The sequence below is a fragment of the Colias philodice genome, chromosome 2 (genome assembly GCF_061535455.1).
Source record: "Colias philodice isolate Cphi_HAF_F1 chromosome 2, ilColPhil1 Martin Lab GWU primary, whole genome shotgun sequence".
NCBI classification, from domain to species: Eukaryota; Metazoa; Arthropoda; class Insecta; order Lepidoptera; family Pieridae; genus Colias; species Colias philodice.
In genome coordinates this window covers 3088711-3115812 of record NC_143087.1, presented here as the reverse complement: position 1 = coordinate 3115812, position 27102 = coordinate 3088711, and the positions used below count along the sequence as shown (strand labels likewise).

Genomic DNA, 27102 nt, shown 5'->3' with positions numbered 1-27102 from the left:
CTATAAAAACTTTTGACGAATAAAATGTTACTTAATAAATAATACTAGATAACTCATACAAAAGAAAAGATTCCTTCCTAAAGATTTGAGAATAAATCTACAACAAAAAATAATGATTTTATAGAACTCTACAGAAAATGTAGAGACGACATTTTGTCGAAGTTTCCTTAACGTACAACTAGATGGCGTTGGTAGCGAAGGAACGCTTTGTTCATGAGTCGCAGCGCGGCGAAAGATCGAACGCGTTACGCGACCATAGATAATCACTGTAGCTACAACCTCGCCGTAGGTGGGTCGGCTCAATGGCATTGTAATGCCTCGCCGCGATTCCACGATTAGCTAACATGTTACTATAGTTAGAAAATCATCAATAGTGTTGACATAAAGTAACTTCGTAATTAGAACTAGTGATGTGTTAATTTGATCTGTGTACACCGTCGACAGTTTGGATCTGAATTAAACTAGACCCTTAGTGTCCTTGTATAAATATATTTATTTGTAAATTTTAATGTTCTGCTGATCAGCTGTTTGGAATATAAATTTTAAGGTAATTGCATAATGTATTATATGATGTTCATGCAGTATTGGTTTATCATAGCAAAGGAAATACACAATTACGATTAGTTTTATTGGCATATTTAAACAGAAAATCAAATATGTATTTTTTATATATTTTTCATTTTTTTTCCGGATTCCAATAAGAATTTTTGATATAGCTACTTAACGTTTGTTTATTTTTTAAAGAGCTCAGAATTCTATGGAATTTAATATTAAAAAAATTATAGATTTTTTTTACAACCATTTTATAATTTCCAATTATATAACAACATTTAAACTGTGGAAATAATTATGCACCTGATAAAAATAATTGAAATGGTTCATTTAATACCCTTGTGTCCCGATTTTATGACATCATACCTGCGCTCTACGGTACTTGAAGGTCAGACCTACAGTTATAATGACTCTCTTTATAAATTCAAAATTGTTCTTTAACAATTATTGCGGCATATTATATTTTATATCAGCATTAATAATGAATTCAGAATCAAATTTCGCGGTACCAAACAACTTTAGTTTAAATCAAAACAGAGGTTTAATTCCAAACAGTGGTTTAACATGTCCTTGTTATGGTAAAGTTCACATTACCAGCCGATTGAGTTATAAACATCGGTGGTTGTGGGTAAAACGGCTTAAACTTATAAAAATCTCACACTCACCGGGGTTCTTATTTTAATAACTGTAGTACCTATGACAAGCATTATCTGGCAAGCTGATTCTATTTCAGTTTTGGCCCCGATATAACAAATGTAGTTATAATATACATGGTAACAAGTTCTTAAGAATAGAATACAATCTTATTGGAAGCAATGCCATTCGTATGTTACATTGTAATTTCGTGTAGATAGGTATTTAGTTAGTTATATTTCCTCATACCTAGTAGGTATTCATTAGTATGTGCTGTGCCAACCCTTGTGGTTTTATTATAACAACATTAAAATGTTAAAATAAAATAAATAGTTAAAATGGTTTCCTTGCTTTAGAGTTTAGTTTAAGTATATAGAGTACCTATGCACAATGCACATCTCTACAATTATCTTAACTAGGGAAAAAACAGCATTCTAATGCTGAGATAAATTATAATAAATTGATAATTAGTAATGTATAGTTTGACTGTCGATAATAATTTATATTCTTGTCGTACACACTACCGCTCACGTTTTCGTTCCCAAATCATGTTTATCAATGGTTTTATTCATGACATCCATAAAAATTTGACCGCTTTTAATTATATAACATCCGTGTTAGATACGCGTCAGATATTTCTTACGAGTTTTTTTTTATTGTTAGAAAAAAAGCAGCAAAGGCAGGTCTATCAATATCCCGGACGAACGTCCTTGACTTTGCATATTTTCGTCACATGCACGGATCGTCTGGACGCATTTTCTTGCACGCGTGTAGCGTAACTGTTGCGCGGCTTACACGAGACATGTATGAACGCAAATAAAATTGAATGTAGAGAAGCCACGCGGCGTCTGAATGATTGCTTTCTATAAAGATATTAGATAATTAATATCAAGTTCAAGTTCGTATTATTTAAAATGTAGTTAAATTTAAAATATCTCTAGGTGTGAAATAAAATTTGTCTCAAAGATAAACTCGGAAGTGATATTTGGGCGTTTTAATTATCACGTTATCTTATCTATCGATAATGTTACTACATCACTATTATCAGTTATCACCTGCTTATCAATATTTGCAGACATGTCTGCGTAGTAACCACGTCGGAATTATCGAGATAATTATGTACGTAGATGTAACGAAAAAGAACTTTGTAGAATTGAATTGTAATGATGATAGAAAGTATTTTATACTAGCCACCCGCCCCGGCTTCGCACGGGTGCAATGCTGATACTAAATACACTACAGAAAAACTGTGAACGTTGTATATTATGTATAAAAAAACATAGCGGCCCTCTTCGGCTTCGCACGGGTATAAAATGCCGGGCGGCCGGCCGGTACCGCCGCAAACGCTACGTCCCACAATTTTTAAATCTGTAATATCTTCGAAAATATTCACTTAAATCATACAGTGTAAAGAGCCATATAGATCTATATTAAATGAACAATGTATTCAAGGTATTTAAATGGTTAAGGATTAATGCTGTATTGGTTAAAATCGCTTCGAAAATTAGCCATTATTTGTCGTAAAAAGTAAATGACAAAAAAAAAGTTATTGTGGGTTATCCATAAGAGATAGACATATACCATCGCGGACTTTTCTGTAGACCTTTTCAATGTGTATAATATTTAGTACATTATTTTGATAAAACTCGTAGGGTTCAGCCTGCGTTTGCAATGTAAGCGGAAAAAATGTAATTTTTTACGACATCACATTAGAAACCTCAAAAATAACAGTACTTCTCCACTGTTTAATGGATGTTATTATACATATAAACCTTCCTCTTGAATCACTCTATCTATTAAAAAAACCGCATCAAAATCCGTTGCGTATACTCTGTCCATTATATTATTTGCTTTTTGACAGCTTCACGCCTATGTAGGATTGTATTGTCTATGTTAAAATGTCATACAAATAATTATCGTACTTCATGGACAGGTCCCGCCCACTTAGTGATGTCTACACAGAATTATTCAATGATGGGTCGATAGATTATAATAATCGATAGAAATACTCTGTAAAATATATCCGATACAGAAAAACTCTTCTATTATGTTATATAATTTAACCGTAAAGACAACCAAATTGTAAGATAGAAACCAATAAATAATAAAATATTAGTTTAGTTTAGTTTTAACATACAATGCATAGATATGTGGTCACATTATAACATATCTTATTAGTACGTTTACGTTGTAATTATTATTTACGTACCTGATTCGATTTATGATAATATTTTGAATTTATAATTGAAATGGTATCACAATCGATAATCTTTTGAACATCACTTCTGGTATCACCCGTCGAGCTGTCAAAAAGCAATTCTTATAGTGGACAGACTATAGTTTCAAAGATTTAAGCGTACAAAGGGACATAGGGACATAGGGAAATAGGGACAGAGAAAGCGACTTTGTTTTATACTATGTAGTGATAGTCGTGTTCAAAATATAATAAACCTCCGGAAATACCTTGTACCTACATCCATATAACACTATTATTTTTAGTGTCTAATATGTAATATCAAAATTTCAGTGCAAATTCATACTGTTTGAATAAAAAAATTATTTCAACATAAAATGGTGGCTCTTTTAATGGCAGTTTAATTTAAACTATTAATGTATTTTTGTATGTATACGTTTGCAGGGTTTTTCACCCAAAAACTACTGGACCGATTTCAAAAAATATTTCACCTGCAGAAAGCTTCATTTTTCCTGAGTCACATAGGCTACATTTTATTTCGTTTTTAGTATAGGACGGGCGCGGCTAGTTATCTAAAGATGTCGCGCCAGTCTTCAAAATTTGCAATACAATTTCTTGATAACATCTTGCACAGTCAGATAACATATGGAACATTTAAAAAAAATATGATTATGATTTTATTGAAAAAAATTGTCTTTATCAAGGATTACTCACGTTACACGGAAATAATTATAAATAGAGTATCTTGTAATGAATACATACCTAAAATTTTATTTTCAATGAGCCCAAAAAATTTTTACAGCAAGATAGAGGTTTGTAATTAGACGAATTGTAAAAAACTCCAATTTGAGAAAAAAAAAATTTTTTTGTTCTATTGTAAGTAAGTACATATACATTCATTCCAAGTAGGTACCGGTAAAACCTGCTAGCTTTGCCAACGGTTGCAGACTTTGCCATAGCCAACTTCTGAGGGAAAAAGTGTAGTCACATCTTAATATCAGTTTTTTGTCATGAATGCATGCTTTTATAGTAAAATTTATGAGTTAAATGGCAACACCGAATGAGATGTGGCAACCCAGCTTGTTTTTGAGATGTAATTTTCGGCGGTTACTTTTTTCGAATGTTGGCGGTATGAAACTTAGTGCTCCGGAACTTTTACAAAAACAAACGGAAAAAGCATTGCCTACGAAAGTATTTTTTTGATATTATGTTAACATAATGTTCTTTAGCTAAATAAAAGCTGATTTACTGTGCTACAAGCTACCTTTACTTCGCAATTGGTATTGGTAAATTCAACAACCCCAATCACAACGTCTGTGATGGTGACTTTGCCATCTTTTGTTGGAGGTTAGGGCTGCCACAAAATTTCTGATGAATATTTTATCAAGTTTAAAATAACAACAATTTTTATATTCAATCAAGATCATATAAATAAGAATTTGTCATTGTTTAAATCTTTTAGGAATGTCGTGTAATGTGTGATATTAAAAAAAAAGTTAGTTAGTTTAATGAATACTATTTTTTTTTGTTTTATTATGTAAAACAATTCAAAGTTAAGAAACTAACTAGAAGTAATTGATTATGTTTTTTTTTTTACTTTTACTAAATTGTTCCTACTACGAAAACATTTTTATTTGACAACCCTAACCCTAACTTCTTCTTATATAGGAAATATTTTGGAAAGGTTGGTGAATTTGCCACCTTCTTAGAGAGTTAAATTACCAGTGCTAAATAATATAAAGTTTTTACTTTATTTTACGGGATATAGGAAGAGTGCAAATATATTACTTTTTAACCTCATAAACTCCAAAAATTTCATTTTTTCTTTCATATGGCAAATTTACCAGAAGTGACAGCTAACTTTGCCATAATTGTTTTTATGCTTAAAATATTATAATTTACAAAAATGAAATAGATATTTAGTAATAATGTAAATTTTCATGAAATTTACTACGTCTAGGTGCAGGTTACTCATTACGTTTTCATACAATTTTTTTTTTTAAAGCGAATCAAACTTTTTGACACATGAAAAAGTGGCAAAGTAAGCAGGTTTCACGGTACCTCACAAATCACAGCGGCTGTGTTAAAACTTTAATCATTAGTATATTATGACTATTACAAACACGTAGGTAATAGGTCACATTCTCCATTTCTTATCTCTCATTTGGGGTAATGATTCAGTTGTTAGTCATTTTTCCACACAAATACCTTAAAAATTGACCCTTACAATTTAAAAATTAAAATTAAAAAAAAATAGCCATGAGGCGGTGCCTGGTAAGTGGTAATTACGTGATAATCATTGCAATCATTTACGAGCGAGCGGTTTAAAGAGAGCCTATAGAGATAATATTTTATTGTCACACGTATATTTATAAACGATATTGTTTTTAATAATAGCGAATTAGTGTTATAGGTACTTACTTTCAAATGAAAAAAATATATATTTTTAGAAGAAAATAGACAGCATATAATTTCTCAGGCAAGGTAATTTTTCAAACATAATTTTAAATTACAAATAATTGGAATATGAAACTTATACAGTTTACTCTTATAAAGTATCAAATATTTCAAATCACGAAAAAGACAGTGCACGCACAATAATCTTTTTTATTTCGTTTTTATTTTTGGCACGAGGAGCGACACACCCGTCCTTCCAAGAGCGCTTATATTACTTGCTCTGTGGAGCGCTTCTGAGCGCGGTCTGACGAACCGCGAGAACAAAATGTATGAAGAAATCGACAAGTATTTTTAATTTAGCTCATAATTGAAATAAAGTTTTGATTTAGATACAAAAAAATTATCAGAATCTATAAAGGACTATTAATATATCCCTCAATAATTTATAGGTAAGAAGATTAGGCTGTTAATTTTCTTAAAATGGTACCGTTTTAGACCCCATTTTTTTGCATTTTATGCGTTTATTGTGATGGGAAAAACGTATTACAGCGACAATTTTGTATGACGTCGTACAATTTTTATAAGATGAACGTAGAACTGAATATACATATTATCTTTAAATTAAGATATTACTATGTTCTCACGTGTAATTGCTTTAAGTTAAAATGGTACCGTAAAACAGAGTGTTTTTGTAAAAAACGTTATAGCGTCCTTAATTATTGATAATCATTGAATTCGTTTTGAAATAGCCTGTACTTTATAATTTTTAGTGTTTAAATAAGGTTTAAATAGACATTTATAATGTGGTGCTTATTTTTTTTTTGTAATGAATTTACTACGCTACTGTATTTTCTTTGTTTTAGTTCAATAATTGAACACCCGTACAATTTTTTCACGAGCCGCCTCTGCATATAAATCTGCATTGACTGCATTGCATTAACATTAATTAAATAATTAATATAATTACAAAGTTTACAAACACACTCTGGAGATAATATAAATTATAACATTAATAGAGCCCTACAGAATGAAACCTGTAGCCTGTAACAGTAAAATATTATCATAAAATGAATGGAAATTTTGTGGGTTTGACCAATTAAAACTTACATTGTATCGAAATATTAAGTAGGTGCTAATTCGGTAGTTCTGTTAATATAAGTACCTATTCTAACTGTGGTGCTTATATCCAATATAATATGTATTATATAGGTACTGAACGTTATTGCGATGTAAATTTAATTAACTGATCAATGTTTTCAAATAAATAATCCGCCACATAATTTATCGACCAATAAATCGGATAGAACAATAGATAAGAAGATTTGGACTCGTTAAGAGAATGGTTTCGACATTCAAAAGGTAGAAAGTGTTTGGTATTTGGCAGCTATCCAAGAGCAAACAATACAGCGTAATACCTTCGTAGGTATATTGTCAAGAATATATTGTAAACTAGCTTTCCGCCCGCGGCTTCACCCGCGTTTTCAAAGAAAAACCCGTTCCCGTAGGATTTCCGGGATAAAACCTATCCTATGTCCTTTCTCGGGTATCAAAATATCTCTATACCAAATTTCATGCAAATTGGTTCAGTAGTTAAGACGTGAATCGTGATTGAGTAACAGACAGACAGACAGAGTTACTTTCGCATTTATAATATTAGTATGGATATAGGCCTGAATATTTTCTACCTGCGCTGTAAATTCGAGTATTTAAAGCAGCTTTTATGTATTTCGCACTCTGGGGGGTAACCGGCATCTCTTATAGCAAGCTTATTATAACATTACTATGTCTTTTCGTACCGTGAGACCCTTAACGCAAGCTTGTTGCAGCGTTAAACTGATTTTGTTTTTCTAGCAATTTTGATGAAGTCACTCGTAATAGTTCACTCAATTATTGGGACCGGTGCGAACTGCGATCTATTTGACAATTTGACAGTTATCAGATAATAATAGAACTTTACATCGGCTTGTTCGAAGAAAAGGCTTCAAACCTTTTGATTTAAGAAGAATCGTGTACCTAAATAGTAAACAAGTGCGTAATCATCACGTCCCTATGAGATATGGGGGCATCATATGAACAATTTGAAAATACAATATAACCTACAGATTTATCTGTGTAAGATAAAAGTAATGTAAGTACCATACCCAATGCAAATCTATTTAAAAATACGTCTGTATAAACTATAAGTACACATTCTCCACTTGTTATTTCTCTGTATAATAAAATGCAACTCTACTTATTCCCTAAACATAAATTTTATCTAATACTTAATGTAAATCTATAAAAGATTATTTATAAAAGATTATTTTTATTGTTTATTATTTCTTCATAATTCAATATATTTTATCATGTTATTATTTACCTATATAGAATATAAGACTATAAAAGTAAATCTACACTCAAATGCACTACCCATATTATACTTATGTAGTCTGTTGTTAAGGATCTCATTTAATTTTGAGAAATAAAACTATTATTTATTTCCAGATTCTACAATCAATTCCGAGCACAAGGAATAAGATTACCCAGAGTAACCACATGGAAGCATTGATAGTATTCAAGAAGCCATAGTGCCAGCGCAACATGAATATATTTTTTTCAATAGGAAGCAATATCATACTTTAAATGTTTAAGTGCAATAAAAAACATTTATAAATCCAAAATCTTTATTTAGTCCTTTTTATTTATTTATTGACAAATCATTTGCTCCTTTACTTCTCTTGATATCATTTATATAAAAAAAGTGATAAAACATGGAAGTATTCGAAATTAGATTCAATTCTAAGTATTTAGCTTAAATATTTATTAAAAACAATTAGGTAGATATATAACTCAAATCCAAATTTGTAAGTAAATAGCATATTAAAAACACCCTTGATTAAAAAAATTAAGTTTTATTTATAGTAAGTATCAGCCTTTAAAACTTAAAATGCAATAAACAAAAACTTTATATTTACATCACAATGAATAATTCCTACACTAATAGATTAATGGTATTTATATATTTTTATTTTAAATTTAAATCAATTATTGTATTTGCATAATAAAGAGTAGATAAATAATTTAAAAACTTGCAGTACTTATGTATACTTTTAATTTCATTTTTATTAAACTTAAAATGAAAACAATGTAGGTACTATATTAAGGTACAATTAAATTTTTACATTTTCAGATGTATGATACAAATATGAATATTTTAAGTGTAGACTGTAGACATGGTGGCGCCTCCCCCAACTTGAAGTTCTCACTACCACATGATCATCTCCCAAGCCGGTACTTCCTTGTTCAATGTTTGGGCAAGCCGGCAATCAACACAACTGTGAAAGATAAATTGGATTTAAACTGATTCTTTGTTGCTTTAAAATTTAATAAGTACATTTAATATGTTTACTTTTATTATTAAAGGGCTTGTCATGGTGTATGTAAACTTCTAAAAAGAAGTTTTTTAAACAATGTCGGTAAGGTTTGTTAAATACCTTACCTATTTGTTAATAATTTTTCAAGTATTTCAACGTTTTAGTTGTTTATCTTGCAATTCTTAATATTGTATTAAAAAAAACTTAAATGTGTAGGTACAATGCCTTAGAAAACTTTTAATATAAGTAGCATCTAACCAAACATAGATAGGTTTGCTTATAAATTAATATAAATATTTACTTTTGACCAGCTGCTCTAGTTTTTGTGAACTCCCAAATCATTTGCACTTATACTTTCAGAGAATTCCATCAACTTCGTCTCAGCATAACTTTTAACTCGTTGGGAGTTATTTATGTACCTTTGTCTTTGTAACTTCAGGGTCAAGGAGCTTCGCGCACTCTGCACAATGTTCTGCTGCAAGTTAAATAAAAATTACTTCAATTAACAATAATCAAAACAGACGAAATCATGCAAAAACCAATACTTTATTCGTAAAAATGTATCTGTGTTATCATAAATCGTCCAATGTTTTAGATATATTTATTACTCGTATATTATCTTACCTTGCTATTTCAATTGCTCTTTCATGCCTCTTTCATGCATTCTTTAATGCATATTACTTATCTTTCGCAATTTTTCAATTTGATTTATCCAAATTTTAGATAATAATACGAGGACAGTGATTATGACATTTGGATTTTTGACGTTTAATTTTCAATCACCGCCATTTTTATAATAACAACCTTGTTTTGTTGAGTTCACAAAATAATCTTACTTTATTTTGGTACCGGGAGCCTTTTCAACATGATTACTATACGATTGCCTACAATGTCCAAAGAGCGAATGAATTCCGAAGTTTTGTCTATTTTTTTAAGATTAATGGCTTGGCTACGAGGCTTTTAGGCCAAGTCGTAATGATTTGTATCGAACATTAAACGTCAAAAATCAAAATGTCATGTCACTGTCCTCATAATTCATAATAATAACTAAAATTTCAGATAAACTTAAACTTAAATATGTGAATCTCATCTCTGGATAAATGAGAAAGTGCGAAAAAGCAATATAAGATATAGCAAGGTAAGATAAAGTACGAGTAAGGACGATTTATGATAACAGACTACAGAGATATATTTTTACGAATAAAGTTTTGGTTTTTGCATGATTTCGTCTGTTTTGATTATTGTTACTTAATAATTGAAGTAATTTTTATTTAACTTGCAGCAGAACATTGTGCAGAGTGCGCGAAGCTCCCTGACCCCGAAATTACAAAAACAAAGATAGGTACATGAATAACTCCCAACGAGGTAAAAGTTATGATGAGACGAAGTTGATAGAATTCTCTGCTGAAAGTTTAAGTGCAAATGATTTGGGAGTTCACAAAAACTAGAGCAGCTGGTCAAAAGTAAATATTTATATTAATTTATAAGCAAACCTATCTATGTTTGGTTAGAAGCTACTTATATTAACAGTTTTGTAAGGAATTACACACCTACACATTTAACTTTTTTTTTAATACGATATTAAGAATTGCAAGATAAACAACTAAAATGTTAAAATACTTGAAAAATGATTAACAAATAAAGTATTTATTATTTAACAAACTATACCGACATTGTTTAAAAAAACATCTTAAATTACATACACCATGACAAGCCCTTTAATAATAAAAGTAAACATATTAAATGTACTTATTAAATTTTAAACCAACAAAGAATCAGTTTAAATCCAATTTATCTTTCACAGTTGTGTTGATTGCCGGCTTGCCCAAACATTGAACAAGGAAGTACCGGCTTGGGAGATGATCATGTGGTAGTGAGAACTTCAAGTTGGGGGAGGCGCCACCATGTCTACAGTCTACACTTAAAATATTCATATTTGTATCATACATCTGAAAATGTAAAAATTTAATTGTACCTTAATATAGTACCTACATTGTTTTCATTTTAAGTTTAATAAAAATGAAATTAAAAGTATACATAAGTACTGCAAGTTTTTAAATTATTTATCTACTCTTTATTATGCAAATACAATAATTGATTTAAATTTAAAATAAAAATATATAAATACCATTAATCTATTAGTGTAGGAATTATTCATTGTGATGTAAATATAAAGTTTTTGTTTATTGCATTTTAAGTTTTAAAGGCTGGTGTTATAAAATATAAGACTTTATTTTTTTAATCAAGGGTCTTTTTAATATGCTATTTACTTAAAAATTTGGATTTGAGTAATATACCTAATTGTTTTTAATTAATATTTAATCAAAATAGATTTGAATCTATTTTCAAATAATTCCATGTTTTATTACATTTTTTTATATATAAATGTTATCAAGAGAAGTAAAGGAGTAAATGTTTTGTCAATGAATAAACAAAAAGGACTAAATAAAGATTTTGGATTTATAAAATATGTTTTTAATTGCACTAATACATTTAGTTAAAGCATGATATTGCTTCCTATTGAAAAAAATATATTCATATGTTGCGCTGGCACTTTATAGCTTCTTGAATACTATCAATGCTTCCATGTGGTTACGCTGGGTAATCTTATCCCTAGTGCTCGGAATTGATTGTAGAATCTGGAAATAAATAATCGTATTATTTCTCAAAATTAAATGAGATCCCTAACATAAGTATAATATGGGTAGTGCATTTGAGTGTAGATTTACTTTTAAGTGTTTTATTATATAAATAATATAACATGATAAAATATATTGAATCAAGAAGAAATAATAAACAATCTTTTATAGATTTACATTGAGTAGGTATTAGATAAAATTTATGTTTAGAGAATAAGTAGGGTTGCATTTTATTATATAGAGAAATAACAAGTGGAGAATGTGTACATAAACAAACGTATTTTTAAATATACTCTTAAGATTTGCATTGGGTATGGTACTTACATTACTTTTATCTTACACACATAAATCTGTAGGTTATAATTATTGTATTTCAAGATTGTTCATATGATGCCCCCATATCTCATAGAGACTCGTGATGATTGCGCACTTCGCAATAATAAATTATTTACACGATTCTTCTTAAATCAAAAGGTTTGAAGCCTTTTCTTGGAACAACCCGATGTAGTTATGTTAATTTTGCATTTTTAATATAATAAATGTATTATCTTCTTTAAAAGCTTCATTTATTAAATAGATTTCCAACTACATACGTTTCACTTAAATTTGATGTGTATTCTTTTAATAATATTCAAAATAATGTTATAAAAGTTCCATATTTACAACTTCACTAAAATTGCTTAAAACTGTCATTATTGACATTATAACAAGAATGCTAAATGTCAAAGAGAGCGTGCCGGTTCCAATTTTTCGATTGACGTCTCGAAACCGCTCGAAACAGTCTTGTTGCAATTGGTTTACATATGTTTTAGAAGGTCCCGGTGCCAAAAAAGTAAGATCATTTTGTGAACGCAACAAAACGTACCCATAATAAGACTGTTATTCTAAAGGTGCCGGTTACCCCCCTGGTAGTTCAAAGAATGACAAGTATACATATTCAAATTAGTTCAGAATACCTCTTATTACTTACTAGTATAAAATTATATTATCTGCCTCTGCATACATTTTACGATCATAATATTGTGTAATTATTTTCTTACAATAAGTGCTCTACATATGCATAAAGTACACTTATGCTTACATAAAAAAAATGAATTCATGGCAAAAAAAGAAATTAAAGATTACGTAGTTAGTACAAAGAGAGATTAAAACAGTAGCTTTCTTTACATTCGGGTCTTTGTACTGATGCAGATGTCTGGCATGTGTAACTAACACCTCCTCCGCAGATGTAGTCTTTTGTAGAGCATGTTTTGTTTGTTTTTTGTCGATAGAGCTAGGCCATTTATTATAGTAGCTAGTACTACTAAAGAATATTTAATAGAACTTACTTTGAAACAGACTTTAATAAATATTTTATGAATATCAATTATCAAGATTTTGCTCTACATTACAATCGTATACTTAGAGCAAAATCTCTCTAAAAATTCAACTTATTGAAATCGGATATATGTATTTGGACAGATATGCAAAAACATACAATGAAACAACTTTCAAAAATTGGCAAATATTATTTAAACGAATTTTATATTGATATTTTTTAATGTAGATCTTAAATTCTGAAACTAATAATTTCCTTGCATAGTCAACATTCTATGTAAGTAGTTCATTATATTACATGAAACATGAGATTGCGTTGTATCTACACTGGTAGGTAAGTATAATATTCAGCATACTTCATATTATAATAGTTGATGAGAATTGCGTCTAAGTATTATGAAAAAGGCACAAACCGATTTCCGAAGAAAAGTCCATATTTTGACTCTTAAAATTATGTTCATATACTATTTAAATACTGTTGAGTATAAAAGTATTACATTTTTAAGACTCATCATTATTAATAAGAAATTTCTAACCATTTCCAGACAATGTCACGAAGAAGATTACTAGTTGGATGCACGGCGGGAGTGACGGGTGCAGTCCTTGCATCATGGGCACTGTCAGCTGACGATTCGCCCGCGGTATGTTTGAATAGTGAATTTTTATGTGACGCAATCATAACATAAAATATCAGTACATGTTTCACAATATTTGGCTTGATTCATAGTCTCGGAGATTTTTTATCTACAAATGTGCTTGTAAATAGTGAAGACTTAACTTAGATATACAATTATCATGAGCTTTTGTCTCGATATTAATAAGAATGACTTCTCTTTTAGCACTGGTACAAGCCAGCAACGGTATCAGCTAAAACAGAACGCAAGAAGCGCCCTCTGCCGTCGCGGACGGATCAAATCAAGAACCTTCAAGCGGGACACACTTATGATATTCTTATTATTGGAGGTGGAGCTACTGGGGCGGGATGTGCCTTGGATGCTACAACACGAGGTATTATTTGTTTTATAAATTTTTGCTAAAAATTTAATGAAAAATGCGGCAGTGTTTGCTATTATGGTCTGTGTTCATATTTTGTTGGTTAGTGCTCTAATTACTGAATATAATTTGCCAACTCTATACATACAGAATGAGCTTTCTACTATATGATAAGCTCATATAAGTAATCAAACAAATTAATTTTGATTCGTGGTAAAAATATTATATCCTACCTAATGTATTACGAAAAAGTTCGGTCTTGCAAGGCTCTGAAGGTGTACCTACTTTCTTTCAACTTCTATATGACTGAAGGATCATATTTTTATGCGTATTTTCCTTTCGTTTCCAGGCCTCCGAACCGCATTAGTAGAATCAGACGACTTCGCCAGTGGAACATCCAGTAGAAGCACAAAGTTGATCCACGGCGGTGTACGATACTTACAGAAGGCTATCTTGCAGCTCGACTATGAGCAGTACAAAATGGTCAAAGAGGCGTTACACGAACGTGCTAATATGCTGGAAGTGGCCCCACATTTGACCAGACCCTTGCCTATCTTGCTACCAGTGTACAAGTAAGTTATTATTGCACAAAATTATTGTTTATCCGTCTTTATCTGTAAAGATATATTATAATTTAATAATAACTTTTATCAGCTGATGTAATTTGAAATTGTGTTAGTAAATGTTATTGAATTAGGTGATGAGCTGATATAGCTGGCTACTGACTCATCTGATAAAATTATCAGATCCAACCTGGATGATGACATTTTAAGGAAAATTAAGCAACGATGATTAATCCCTCAGTCCCCGGAGGCCGGAATCACAGACACAATAGAAAATCTATTGTGTCGCGGCCCGATCGGGCCGATCGGTGGTCAAGGGGACGTCTAGACTTTAGTAAACTAAACTCAATTGTAACAGATTCGAACTTAATAGATTTATTAAATCCATTACCATACTGACAATTGAATGGCAGGATTTTCCTGTAACGGGTTTATCCTGTTATCCCGCTTAGCAGTGTCCTGTTTAAGCATCCCGTTGTTTTTGTTCCGTAACTATTTTGTATCGATCATAGGTAACGATGTTTTTTTTTGTAGGTGGTGGCAAGTACCCTATTACTGGTTCGGTATCAAAATGTACGATATCGTGGCGGGAGACAGAAACTTGAAGAGCTCATATTATTTATCCAAAAAGAACACTCTAGAACTGTTCCCTATGTTAAAGTCGGACAACTTGTGCGGAGGCATCGTATATTATGATGGTAATATTTTCTATAATTATTGTGTTATTAACAAAAATATTACTGAAAAAAAAATATAGTGCAACTTTCCGATACACCAGAAAAAAAACGAGTTTCAATTTAACTGTAATTATGTTTTTAGGTCAGCAAGACGACGCTCGTATGAATTTAGCTATAGCATTGACTGCGGCGAGGCATGGCGCCACAATCGCGAATCATGTCCGCGTTCTGAAATTGCACAAAACCGCGGGAAAATTGAGCGGTGCCAGAGTTCGGGTGAGTAAAAAAGATTAAGAAGTATCACATCTGCCTTGTAAAAAATATGTTTTTGAATGAGAATGTAGGTATAAATTGTATTCTATTATTAGAAAATACAAAAAATATTGTATTCTTAGGTTTAATCGTGGGAGATTATATTATAGAGTGTATAATAATTTAATAGATAATTAATTCATTATTAATTAATTACATATAGAGTATATAAACTAGACTAGACTTGAGAAGCAAATCGTTATATAATTGCTCTCATTATTTATTTATCAAAACAACAACATGTTTTTATGTATTTATTTATATACTTATTTATTATTAATGACATAATTATTTATATTTATTTATTATTAATTTTATTCAATTTTAAAGCATAATATGTAAGTAACCTAAATGTAATGCACCACCACCATAAAATATGTAATCCTTATGGTTTTTCGGGTTGTCTGGCAGAAATCGCTTACAGCGATAAGACCGCCATCTGTACATATTATAACTTGTATCACTCTTATTTTGTAATCTTGTATTTTTATGTGCAATAAAGAATTTTTCATTCATTCATTCATTCATTCAACATGAATATAAATAATTACTATTTATTCGTATTAATATACATATATATTTTTTCTTTTAGGACGAGCTTACAGGAAAAGAATGGGATGTAAAAGCAAAAAGCATCATCAATGCAACTGGACCATTCACGGATTCCATCAGAAAGATGGATGACCAAACTATCAAAGAGATTTGCTGTCCATCATCTGGCGTGCATATTGTCTTGCCTGGATATTATAGGTATAAATTAATTATCATTTATTATCTGTACTTAAGTTTTAAAAATGTTCAAAGAAGTCATTGGACTTTAATTCATAAATAGGATATTCTTGTAATAATAAATACAAGCAAATTTATGCTGAATATCATGTTTTCACTAGTACGCAATCAGCAGTAGCCAAAAATATAAATTAAACGTCATAATTTATCTAAATCGAACCAATAACTCACTGCTAAGCTGTAATAATATATGTAACATGATGAAATAACATAGACCAACATGAAATCATACAAATTTCGTGACAATTTCTACGTCAAATATAGGTAAGTCTTCCTCATTCATGAATAGAAGTACATAGTAGATATTATGAGTGCGTAGTAGGTACTTAGTTCTTATTATTTCCATTGTTTGCGTATAACATAGTAAACAGTTTATTAAATAAATAATTACTACGTTACTTTTGACGTGATAACGTTTTTAAAATCGTTTTAGTCGGGTGACATGTTCAGAAACTTGTGTCACACCAAAACCTCACGAGCGCGATCGCAGGTATAACGAGAGAGAGACGGACCGATCTCCCGTCTCATCTCGAGCGCTGCCACCAATAAGACGTTATCACGTAAACATCTCGATCGTAAACCTACTTTACAAACAACCAATTTTTTTTGGCTAAGATACGGCAAAAATAGATATGAGAGCAATATTATATTTATAATTTATCATGAAATATTTTTGTTTTAAAAACAAAATCATGCATGAATGTAACAACATATATATAAGATAATATACTTAGTATAACCTCAATAAAATACCGCTCAGGTAGTGCTTAATTGTACCTTTCCAGCCCTGAGCACATGGGTCTCCTAGATCCTTCCACGTCAGATGGTCGTGTGATCTTCTTCCTACCCTGGCTGAAGGGAACCATCGCTGGTACAACTGACCTGCCCTGTGAGGTCACACACAACCCCAAACCGACGGAAGACGAGATACAGTTCATCCTTACGGAAGTCAGGAATTATCTTAATCCTGATGTTGAAGGTTTACAAAGTTTTTGTATTTATTATAAGTTTTATATGGCTATTTTCTCCTCGTATTTATAGCGTATGCTCTCTCAACATACTATCCAATAAGAATTAATAGAAAGCATTATCTTTCTCATTTCGGATATCAGACCAGCTACCCGCGTCTGGTATTATAATTCGTTTTCGATTTGCCCTTTCCTATATTTTGTTTTCATTTTTCACATAAATAGCACCTGCACCTTTGTGTATTTTTGTTGCATATTCAATTGTATTATTCATTTTAGATATAAGCGTGTAGTATCCAATTAAAAAAATTATACTAATAATAAAGTAGCCTCTCCTTATAGAAAAACTAGCTTTCCGCCCGCGGCTTCGCCCGCGTCTTCAAAGAAAAACCCGCATAGTTCCCGTTCCCGTGGGATTTCCGGGATAAAATCTAACCTATGTGTTGATCCAAGTTACCCTCTATATGTGTGCTAAATTTCATTGTAATCGGTTCAGTAGTATTTGCGTGAAAGAGTAACAAACATCCATACATCCATACTTACAAACTTTCGCCTTTATAATAGTAGTAGGATTACATTAAAATGTCTTATTATCTTCATCAGTTCGCCGTGGTGACGTGCTATCCGCGTGGTCTGGTATCAGACCGCTGGTGTCGGACCCTAACAAGCCAGACACTCAATCACTGGCCCGTAACCACATAGTGCACGTGTCGCAATCTGGTCTGGTCACCATTGCTGGTGGCAAGTGGACCACATACCGGGCTATGGCTGCTGAAACCGTGGACGCGGCTATTGAGAGTGAGTATATCCATAACTAGCTGCTCCCCTCGGTTTCACCCGCATTACTCCACTCCTGTTGGTCTTAGCGTGATGATATATAGCCTATAGCCTTCCTCGATAAATGGGCTATCTAACACCGAAAGAATGTTTCAAATCGGACCCGTACTTCCCGAGATTACCGCGTTCAAACAAACAAACAAACAAACTCTTCAGCTTTATAATATTAGTATAGATTATTAAACTAATCCTACCGCCAAGTCCGTGATGTAGTATCAGACCACTGATATTGTCAGATCAAACTAGCCAGACGGCTAAGACCTATTTTTGCTGCTTAAGAGCGCATATTCAATTTAACGCAAGTCAAAATCTCCGCGATCTATTACGATAGATCGCGGCTTGCGCTATCCTTTTACTATGAACAGCATAGGTCCGCAGGAGAGCGCCGAGCAACATGTCCTCTCTCTGGAAAGGCTCGCTGCCGACTGATTTTAATCGGGTCGCGCGCAGTGTTTTATAGTACTTTAAAAAAATTTGTAGAAAAATAATAGAGGTACCTTAGTTGATTTTTTAAATTTTATCTTATAAGTAAGACATTCTTTTATTGAAATATGTAAAAATTATATTCAATAAAGTCAAATATCTTGGTGAAAATAATCATTTTGTCGACTATAATTTCTAAAAAAATTCACATTGTTCGGATTTTAATTTTAGTAAGTTAGGAGTCCAAAATAAAAAAATCTTTTAACTAACTATTTTAATAAGGATCTTTGCAGTTAGTTAAAAATAATTGTGTGTTAGATCTGTCAGCAATTTCAGATATTTTTAGCTTCGAAATTGACACTAAAAGTGAAATCAAGTAATCATCGGCTCAGTTATCTTGATGGTATTCACAAATACTGTACTGATTGAAAAAAACTCTTAACTAACTACATAGACAATAAAATTTCCTAAAATTATTAGTAATTCATATGTTTGTAAGATAAGTGGTTGATGGACAATCTGGTTTGAAAAATCACATATTTGAGCCAAACAGCGCACGGACCGCGTACACGGCCTTAAGGTTTTTGATAAGAACCAATAATTTAAAAAAATAATATTCGAAGACGTTTGTCGTAGACGTCCTATTATTATTATGAAAAAAGTTATACGCACTGTATGACAATTTTAAGCTAAAGAATTTTTAATATTTAGTCTTTTTTAAAGCTTATCACTGTTTTATTTAAAAAATACAAATAATATGTGAAATTTTTACAATACAAATATGGTATACATTTTTTTTACAATTGAACCCTAATCAAGTTATAATAGAGTTCATTTCCATACAGGTGCTAACTTGAAGCCTCTCTTCCGTGAATGCCAGACCGATGGCTTCTTAATCGAAGGTGCTCACGGCTGGACTCCCACTATGTACATCCGACTTGTACAAGATTTCGGTCTTGAAATGGAGGTGAGAACTATGTTTTAATTTTAATACTAGGTATTAATAAATTATTTTCAACTAGTGGTCCGGCTTCGCCCGTGGTACATATTTCGCAATAAAAGGTAGTCTATGTCCTTTCCCGGGTATCAAAATATCTCCATACCAAATTTCATGCAAATTGGTTCAGTAGTTTAGGCGTGATTGAGTAACAGGCAGACAGAGTTACTTTCGCATTTATAATATTAGTATGGATTTATACTCTATTATATTCACATAATAGGTCTTATAAAAAAGCTCAATTTTATTGAACTAGCATTTCAAACGATTCAATTGAAAAAGAGTTCGTATAGAATAACCTTCGTCTTTTTTAATGAATTAGCAAAAAAGAATACCATTTTCACATCTTTCTAACGAAACTTACAATTATTATTATTTTAGGTCGCGCATCACTTGGCTAAATCTTACGGAGATCGTGCGTTTGCTGTTGCAAAAATGGCGGCCATGACAGGCCAGAGGTGGCCAGTTATCGGCAAGAAAGTTCACCCCGAGTTCCCGTACATTGATGCTGAAATTAGGTAAGGTTATAAATGTATGATATACGTAGATTTTAATAAAAACGCATTTAAAAGGAGACACTTCATCGTTACTTATTTAGAGATCAAAACATGAATAGAATAAACTGAGTCATTTGACCTTAATCAATAGATACCACATTAATAATGTTCTAAACCGAAGTTGAACAACAGAAGCACAGCAAGAGTTGAAACTTTGTTTTAATATTGACGATCCTCGGGCGGGAACTTCAACATACTTTATCAAGTCTGCAACAGGTAGTGTTGACAGCAACTCTGAGCCATATTGACTAAATTCTATAACTAAACCAACGTTTACCATGAATACGATAAAATATCTTAATACTATTATAAAGGCGAAAGTTTGTAAGTATGGATGTATGGATGTATGGATGTTTGTTACTCTTTCACGTAAAAACTACTGAACCGATTACAATGAAATTTAGCACACATATAGAGGGTAACTTGGATTAACACATAGGATAGGTTTTATCCCGGAAATCCCACGGGAACGGGAACTATGCGGGTTTTCCTTTGAAAACGCGGGCGAAGCTGCGGGCGGAAATCTAGTATTTTAATATTTATATAAACTTAGGTACGGTGTCCGTGAATACGCCTGCACAGCGATCGACATGATCGCCCGTCGTCTCCGACTCGCGTTCCTCAATGTACAAGCGGCGGCCGAAGCTTTGCCCACTATTGTGGACATCATGGCCGAGGAACTCAAGTGGAATGAGGCTGAGAAACAGGTTGGGCTAAATGCGGGTAGTTTTATATAAAGAGATAGGAATTTTTTATGAGATATTTTTACCAAAATTTCTTTAATTAATGAAAGAACATTATAAATTATTGAGGTAAGATGTAAATAAACGTTTAAATGTTCGTTTAAAATAGTGAAAACGGTAACATAATATTGTACGAAACTGTATTAATTTTGGGTTGTATTAATTGCTACCGCGTATAGTAGTAGGTTTTTAATTTGGATACAAATGTATTTAATTTTGCGAACTCTATTTTCGTTTTGCTATTTTTAAAAGTAGCATAATTTCCAACTTTAGTACTTTGGTAGTCAAAAATACTCATCTTATTTCAAAGAAAAAGCTAACTTATAAATATCTCATGTTTCCAGCGACAAATCAAAATGGCGCAAGATTTCCTGGCCAACGAGATGGGCCAGATGGTGAACAGGGCCAGCCGCGACAAGATCCCCATTAACCTGAGCAAGGACGAAATCCAAACTTACATCAAACGGTTCCAAATTATCGACAAGGATAGAAAGGGATACGTCTCTATTAACGATATTAGGAGGAGTCTTAAGGTAGACAATTGGGTGGTGTTTTTTAAGGATATAATTATAATTGCAATATACATTCGTGTTTTAAGATTTCAGTTGATTACGAGTTAGTTTGATTATTGAGTACGATTCTAACTTTTGGTAATTTTTAATGGAGTTTTTATAGACTCTAATGCAGCGCTCAATCATGTGATTTCAAAATAAGAAAATTATAAAATAAAAACGAACAGTTTCATCTTTTGGTAAAAATTAAGTGGCGAACATGCCCATAATAATAAATAATAATAAAACCTTATTTATTCCATATCTCTCAAATTTACATTTCAAATGATTATTAGTATTGTTAGTATGTTGTTATTCTAGTTAGTTAATGTTAGTAAGATTTATTTAATTAATGAGGTATGGATCTCGATAGAGTAAAGGTCTCCTCCATTTTCTTCCACAGGTTTCTATCTAATCCTTTATTTATCCAATTCTTCCCCGCAATCTCTATAACATCATTAGCCCACCTTTTGAGTGGACGTCCAACCTTTCTTTTTCCCAATACTGGTCCCTTCCATTTGGTCGTTAGCCATGTCCATCTTTTGTCGGTATAACGAGAGATGTGACCTGCCCATTGCCACTTAAGCTTCAACGCGTGTGTTAGTGCGTCTAGAATTTTTGTTTTTTGTCGTATTGTTTCATTTGTTATTTTGTTTTTGATATTTATGTTTAGGATTCTTCTTTCCATTGCCCTTTGTGTTGTACTTATTCTTTGCTTAATTTTACTTGTGTAGGTCCATGTTTGGCATCCATATAGTAGGCTAGGCAAGATGCAGGTATCCATTATAGTTCTCTTTATCTTCATACTATAGTTTCCTTTGAGTATTTCTTTATGTGACCAAAACTTTTTCCATGTAATATTTATTCTTCTCTCTACCTCTTCTTCGTTATTAGTTCTACTGAAAGATATTTGTTTTCCTAGATATATATAATTATTGACATATTCTATACTGCCTCCATTTATGATGATAGGTGTTTTAAAGCTATTAGTAAGGATTTTAGTTTTACTTCTATTTAGTAGTAGGCCTACTTTACCACTTTCTTGATCTAGCTCCCGCAGCATGTCTTCTAGTTGTTTGGCCGTTTCTGAGAACACGATGATGTCATCTGCGAACCTAAGGTGATTTAAATGTCTTCCGTCAACTCTAATGCCGTATTTTGCCCACTGTAGGTTAGTAAATATGCTTTCCAACACAGCTATGAAAAGTTTGGGCGACAGAGGGTCGCCTTGCCTGACTCCTCTTTCTATTCTAATAGGATCGCCTCTTCTTTCTAGTTTTACTTTGCTGGTACTGTTGGAGTAAATGTACTTTATAATATTTATGTATTTGTCTTCCACCTTTGATGATTTTAATGCGTTCCAAATTGAATTATGGCTAATGCTGTCGAAAGCTTTACTGTAATCGATGCAGGCTATGTACAGAGGCTTATTATATTCTTCGTATTTTTCAATAAGTTGTTCCACGGTATGAATATGGTCGATTGTACTGAAACCTGAACAAAAGCCCGCCTGTTCTACTGGTTGTGTGTCGTTAATTTTTTTAGAAATTCGTTTTAATATGATAGAAGAAAAGAGTTTATATATACTTGCTAGTAAGCTAATTGGTCTATAGTTAGTTATTTCCAGTGGATTTCCCTTTTTATATATTAAAATTATGTGCGAACATGCCCATAAAGTTGATTAATGATAAATAGTCAGTATTAAAAACAATGAACTATTATACAAAAAAATTTCAACATTTAAGGCTGTCAACAGATACTGATGAGATGATGCAGTACTAATGTGAAACCATATTTATAGATTATAGACAAAAACTTTTTTTATATAACTTTTTTACCAAAAATTCTAGAGTATGGGCGTGAAACCTTCAGATGAGGAAATAAGTGCAATTTTATCAGAAATTGACGTCACGTATCACGGTCAATTGGAAATACAAGATTATCTTCAGGTAGAAATATAGCACGATGTCCGTCATCACGGAGGGATTGGGAATCATATGCCGTGTTTAGAAATAGTTATGCTTGGGAAGGGATACTATGTTATACTTCTTTTTTTGTTCTAGAAATGTGTAAAAAGGAATATAGGCTTTAAGCTTAAGCCTATATTACGTAATTAATATTATTAACTTATTTTTGATGATGACAATACTGTTACTATTATTTTATCTATGGTCGAAAACGCGCGGAAACGTTCGATATTCAAACCACAATTCTAGAACAAATCGAAATCTAATGTCAGATTTGAATTCCATTCGAATCTGGCTTACATTGTGTTGTCCTTGCTTTGTATGAACGTCGGAGCTTATTCCACAGAACTACGGCGAGGAAGTAACCGGAGAGCAATTGCACGAAATATTGCGAGAGATCGACACTAACATGAACGGACAAGTCGAACTCGACGAATATCTGCAGGTTCATATCACATAGTTTAATGGCCTGCTCTTTATTTACTATTTACTAACCTGTTTTATTTATTATGAGATTACATACCTAGTTACATGAAAATGATTTTATAAATTTTAATATGAGATTAAATACACATGCACATGAATAAATAAACAAGGAACAATAAATTGCATCTCACACGTTCTTTAACCCCATTGGTTGTATTTTTATAGGCACAGTAAAAGAATAGAAACTAAGTAGAAGCAATTTATATTTTTTTATGACTGGTTACACGCATGTGGCTAAAATTACACTAATAATTTCAATTATTTTGAATTCAATTAATGTATCAGTTGCATTCCATACCTTTCAGTACCAAATAACCATTCAAATAACGAGATTTGTTTATAATTCAAGTAGGATTTTTCTATAAAAACACATTGTGAATAACATTTAAGAGAAACACTATCCTGTTTGTGCACATATTATTTTGCTCTCCTATTTGCCTTGTATTTAACCTATGCTTAGATTTGCTTAATTACTAACAAGATATTTAGAATCTATTTTTACCCACCATCAATTTAAAATATTAATCAGTTATATAACGTAATATTGATATCAATTTAGAATAGATTATAGGTATTGGAATTATAAATTAAATTTTTATTTATTAGTGTTATCCTTATGTAATAATTTAGATGCTAATTTTCTATATCTTAAAAATAAAAAAAGACTTATGAGTAAAGAGATAATAGAGTAAACTTAAGTATTACATTAAGGGCCGATTTTTCAATGCTTGGATAAAACTTATCCGTCCAATAAAGTATTACACGATAATATTAAAATGTCACGTAAACTGTCAAATACGGGCAATTGATAGTTTTATACATTATTCCACGAATAAGTTTTAACCAAGGATTGAAAAATCAGCCCTAAAATGTGTGTACATCCCTTATAAACAAAAGAGAACCCTTAAAAAATACGCATATTTTCATTTCAATAAAAAAACTTAATGATACCAGATGATGTCCGCTATCAAATCTGGTCACGTGTCGTACTCCCGGTTCGCGAGGATGGCAGAAATGGAGGAGGAGCATCATGAGAAGGAAATGCTCAAGAAACAGATCAGCGTTGAGAGGAGTGGTGGTGGCTTGTAAGCTGAATGTTTGCAGGTAATTATTGAAGTGAAACTTCTTTATCGGGGTTGGACAAAAATTTAGTTTAACATTTTTGCGTTACGCCGTACGCGTGACATTTTTGCGTTACGCCGTACGCGTGACATTTTTGCGTTACGCCGTACGCGTGACATTTTTGCGTTACGCCATACTCGTGACATTTTTAAGGTCATAAAGAAGTTTCACTTCTTACGTGTGTAGTACACGCATACATTTTTTATTATGTGTAAATGTATTGACGGCTCAGGCATTACACAATAACAGACGGTTTATTGTGTGATGCCTGAGCAGTTAATAGAAGCGTAGGCCAACGACAGCAAAATGTATCGATGGTTAACATTTGTTAAGTAAAAGTTTGAGCAACTTGTTGCGAAGTGGCTGTCATGTTGCGGAGTTGATAATGTATGTAGAAAAGTTTATGCAGAGGAGTGACAATTTATTAATGTCTCCAGCAATATTTTTAAGCACTTAGTCTACATATTCGCTTACCAGCAGGCAAGATTGTGATCAAACACTTACCTGTTGACCAATAAAAAATAAATAAAAATCAACTGTTGCTCAACACATGTTTACCATGCATACGAAATTAATTAGCTCATGTTTAGTACAGTCCAATATAGTGAGAGTACAGTTTTATTAGAATACTAGCGGTCCGCCCCGGCTTCGCCCGTGGTACATGTTTACGTTTTCTCTACATAAGAACCATCCTCGTACTTCAAGGAATATAATAAAAAAAGAATTATCGAAATCGGTTCAGCCGTTCTCGAGTTATGCGCTTACCAACACATTTTGCGATTCATTTTTATATATAAGATCTTTATAGAGCACCTAAGAAAACAACTGATATTAAAGCCTTCACTTATAAAGGAATAAACTCAATGTTTTCATTCATATTTATTACTCAAATTTACATTGACTTGTTGCTTATTTACGTCAAAATTCAACTTTTTATCACAACTTGGATATTTTTATACTAGCGCCATCTATTGATTTTTCACATTATTACGATTGGATAATATTGTTTGAAAGAGAGCCATGATTGTGCTTATCACTGGAACTTTTCCACTAATTGTCAATAGAGGTCTCTGAAAATAAATAATTCAAACATATTTTCTTATTTTCATCATTCATGTAATAACTTTATTATTTTTGTATTGTTACAGATAGCGAAGTAAAACAACACTTCGATTAAGATTTAAAAATGAATAGAAGTTTCTCCAAAAGTATTAAAATAAATGAGAATTAGAATTCCTTTGAAATTCACACCATAAATTTTGCAATGTTTTTGTGTAGATATGTTACTTAATAATTTTAAATCTTGTTTTAGTCATTTTTGTTAAATAGAGATTATTTATTAAACATAGCAATAGTAATTTATAATCCTTGTTAATTTTTGTATCAATGTATTTTTCAAATACCTAGAGGTAATTGATAAAAACGCAGAAAGACGCTTAATATGATCAAAGATCATTAAATCAAAACCATAGTAATCAATATTTGGACATAAACCTACCTATTTATATTTTTCCTATCATTATTATATCGATTTAACTTTAAATTGTTGTTATCATTATTACACCTAGGTACAAAGAACTGTAAGTTTACCTACATCGTTTGTTTTTTAAAGTTTTACACATATTTAATTTTAAAATATGATTTGTTAAAGACATTTTTCGAATACCTATTAAATGCAATAAAAGTATTATAAAACAAGATTTGTTTTATTAATTAAAAACCCAAACACACTATAAAACAGGAATCGTCGTTAAAAATTTAATTTGAAAATTGCAAGTTGTCACATTTCTACAAACCGGAAGTTGATCTGAATGAAAGAACTGTGAATGATATATGCATAGGGATGTGCTAGTGCAATAAATGAAAATTTTTCGCTGTTAATTTGATAAAATAAATCTCATTTGTTCATTTCATATTAAATCTATAGAAACTTTGCAAAGTATACAAAGGTAGAAAAGCGTACTTGGGTACTGAATATAATAGACGAAAATTTGGCGGGAAATGTTATTGTAACTGTCGTAATTCCGGATGT

General features: G+C 31.6%; 1 protein-coding gene and 3 long non-coding RNA genes across 5 annotated transcripts; 3 read left to right on the top strand and 1 right to left on the bottom strand.

The window, feature by feature from the left end:
* Positions 1-254: 254 nt before the first annotated feature.
* Positions 255-26336, top strand: Gpo1 (glycerophosphate oxidase 1). Of its 2 annotated transcripts, none has more exons than XM_089701336.1 (16): positions 255-547; positions 13631-13726; positions 13925-14093; positions 14428-14650; positions 15176-15339; positions 15461-15594; positions 16223-16380; positions 17205-17398; positions 17991-18185; positions 19493-19614; positions 20026-20162; positions 20755-20908; positions 21289-21477; positions 23346-23444; positions 24903-25052; positions 26219-26336. In XM_089701336.1, the coding sequence occupies exons 2-15, from the start codon at positions 13634-13636 to the stop codon at positions 25035-25037; spliced, it is 2166 nt and encodes a 721-aa protein (XP_089557462.1). In that variant the 5' UTR covers positions 255-547; positions 13631-13633; the 3' UTR covers positions 25038-25052; positions 26219-26336. The 2 variants fall into 2 exon arrangements, with proteins under 2 accessions (XP_089557462.1, XP_089557453.1); XM_089701327.1 differs by lacking the exon at positions 23346-23444 and adding an exon at positions 23809-23907 and having other exon boundaries at positions 256-547.
* LOC149490232 (uncharacterized) lies at positions 7819-8436 on the top strand. Its single transcript, XR_016317634.1, has 2 exons — positions 7819-7904; positions 8261-8436. It is a non-coding gene; the product is annotated as an uncharacterized LOC149490232 (long non-coding RNA).
* Positions 8997-9894, bottom strand: LOC149490231 (uncharacterized). Its single transcript, XR_016316340.1, has 3 exons — positions 9754-9894; positions 9431-9604; positions 8997-9090 (listed from the first exon to the last, which is right to left on the bottom strand). It is a non-coding gene; the product is annotated as an uncharacterized LOC149490231 (long non-coding RNA).
* Positions 10141-11027, top strand: LOC149490230 (uncharacterized). The gene is made up of 3 exons (XR_016316346.1): positions 10141-10267; positions 10412-10592; positions 10934-11027. It is a non-coding gene; the product is annotated as an uncharacterized LOC149490230 (long non-coding RNA).
* Positions 26337-27102: the final 766 nt, after the last annotated feature.

Excerpts from the sequence above, each read along its gene's own strand:
- Gpo1 (XM_089701336.1), top strand. The coding sequence starts at position 13,634 with ATGTCACGAAGAAGATTACTAGTTGGATGCACGGCGGGAGTGACGGGT. Across the intron at positions 15,595-16,222 it reads TGAGCGGTGCCAGAGTTCGG|GACGAGCTTACAGGAAAAGA; the intron begins GTGAGTAAAAAA and ends TTTTTCTTTTAG. Across the intron at positions 18,186-19,492 it reads CGTGGACGCGGCTATTGAGA|GTGCTAACTTGAAGCCTCTC; the intron begins GTGAGTATATCC and ends ATTTCCATACAG.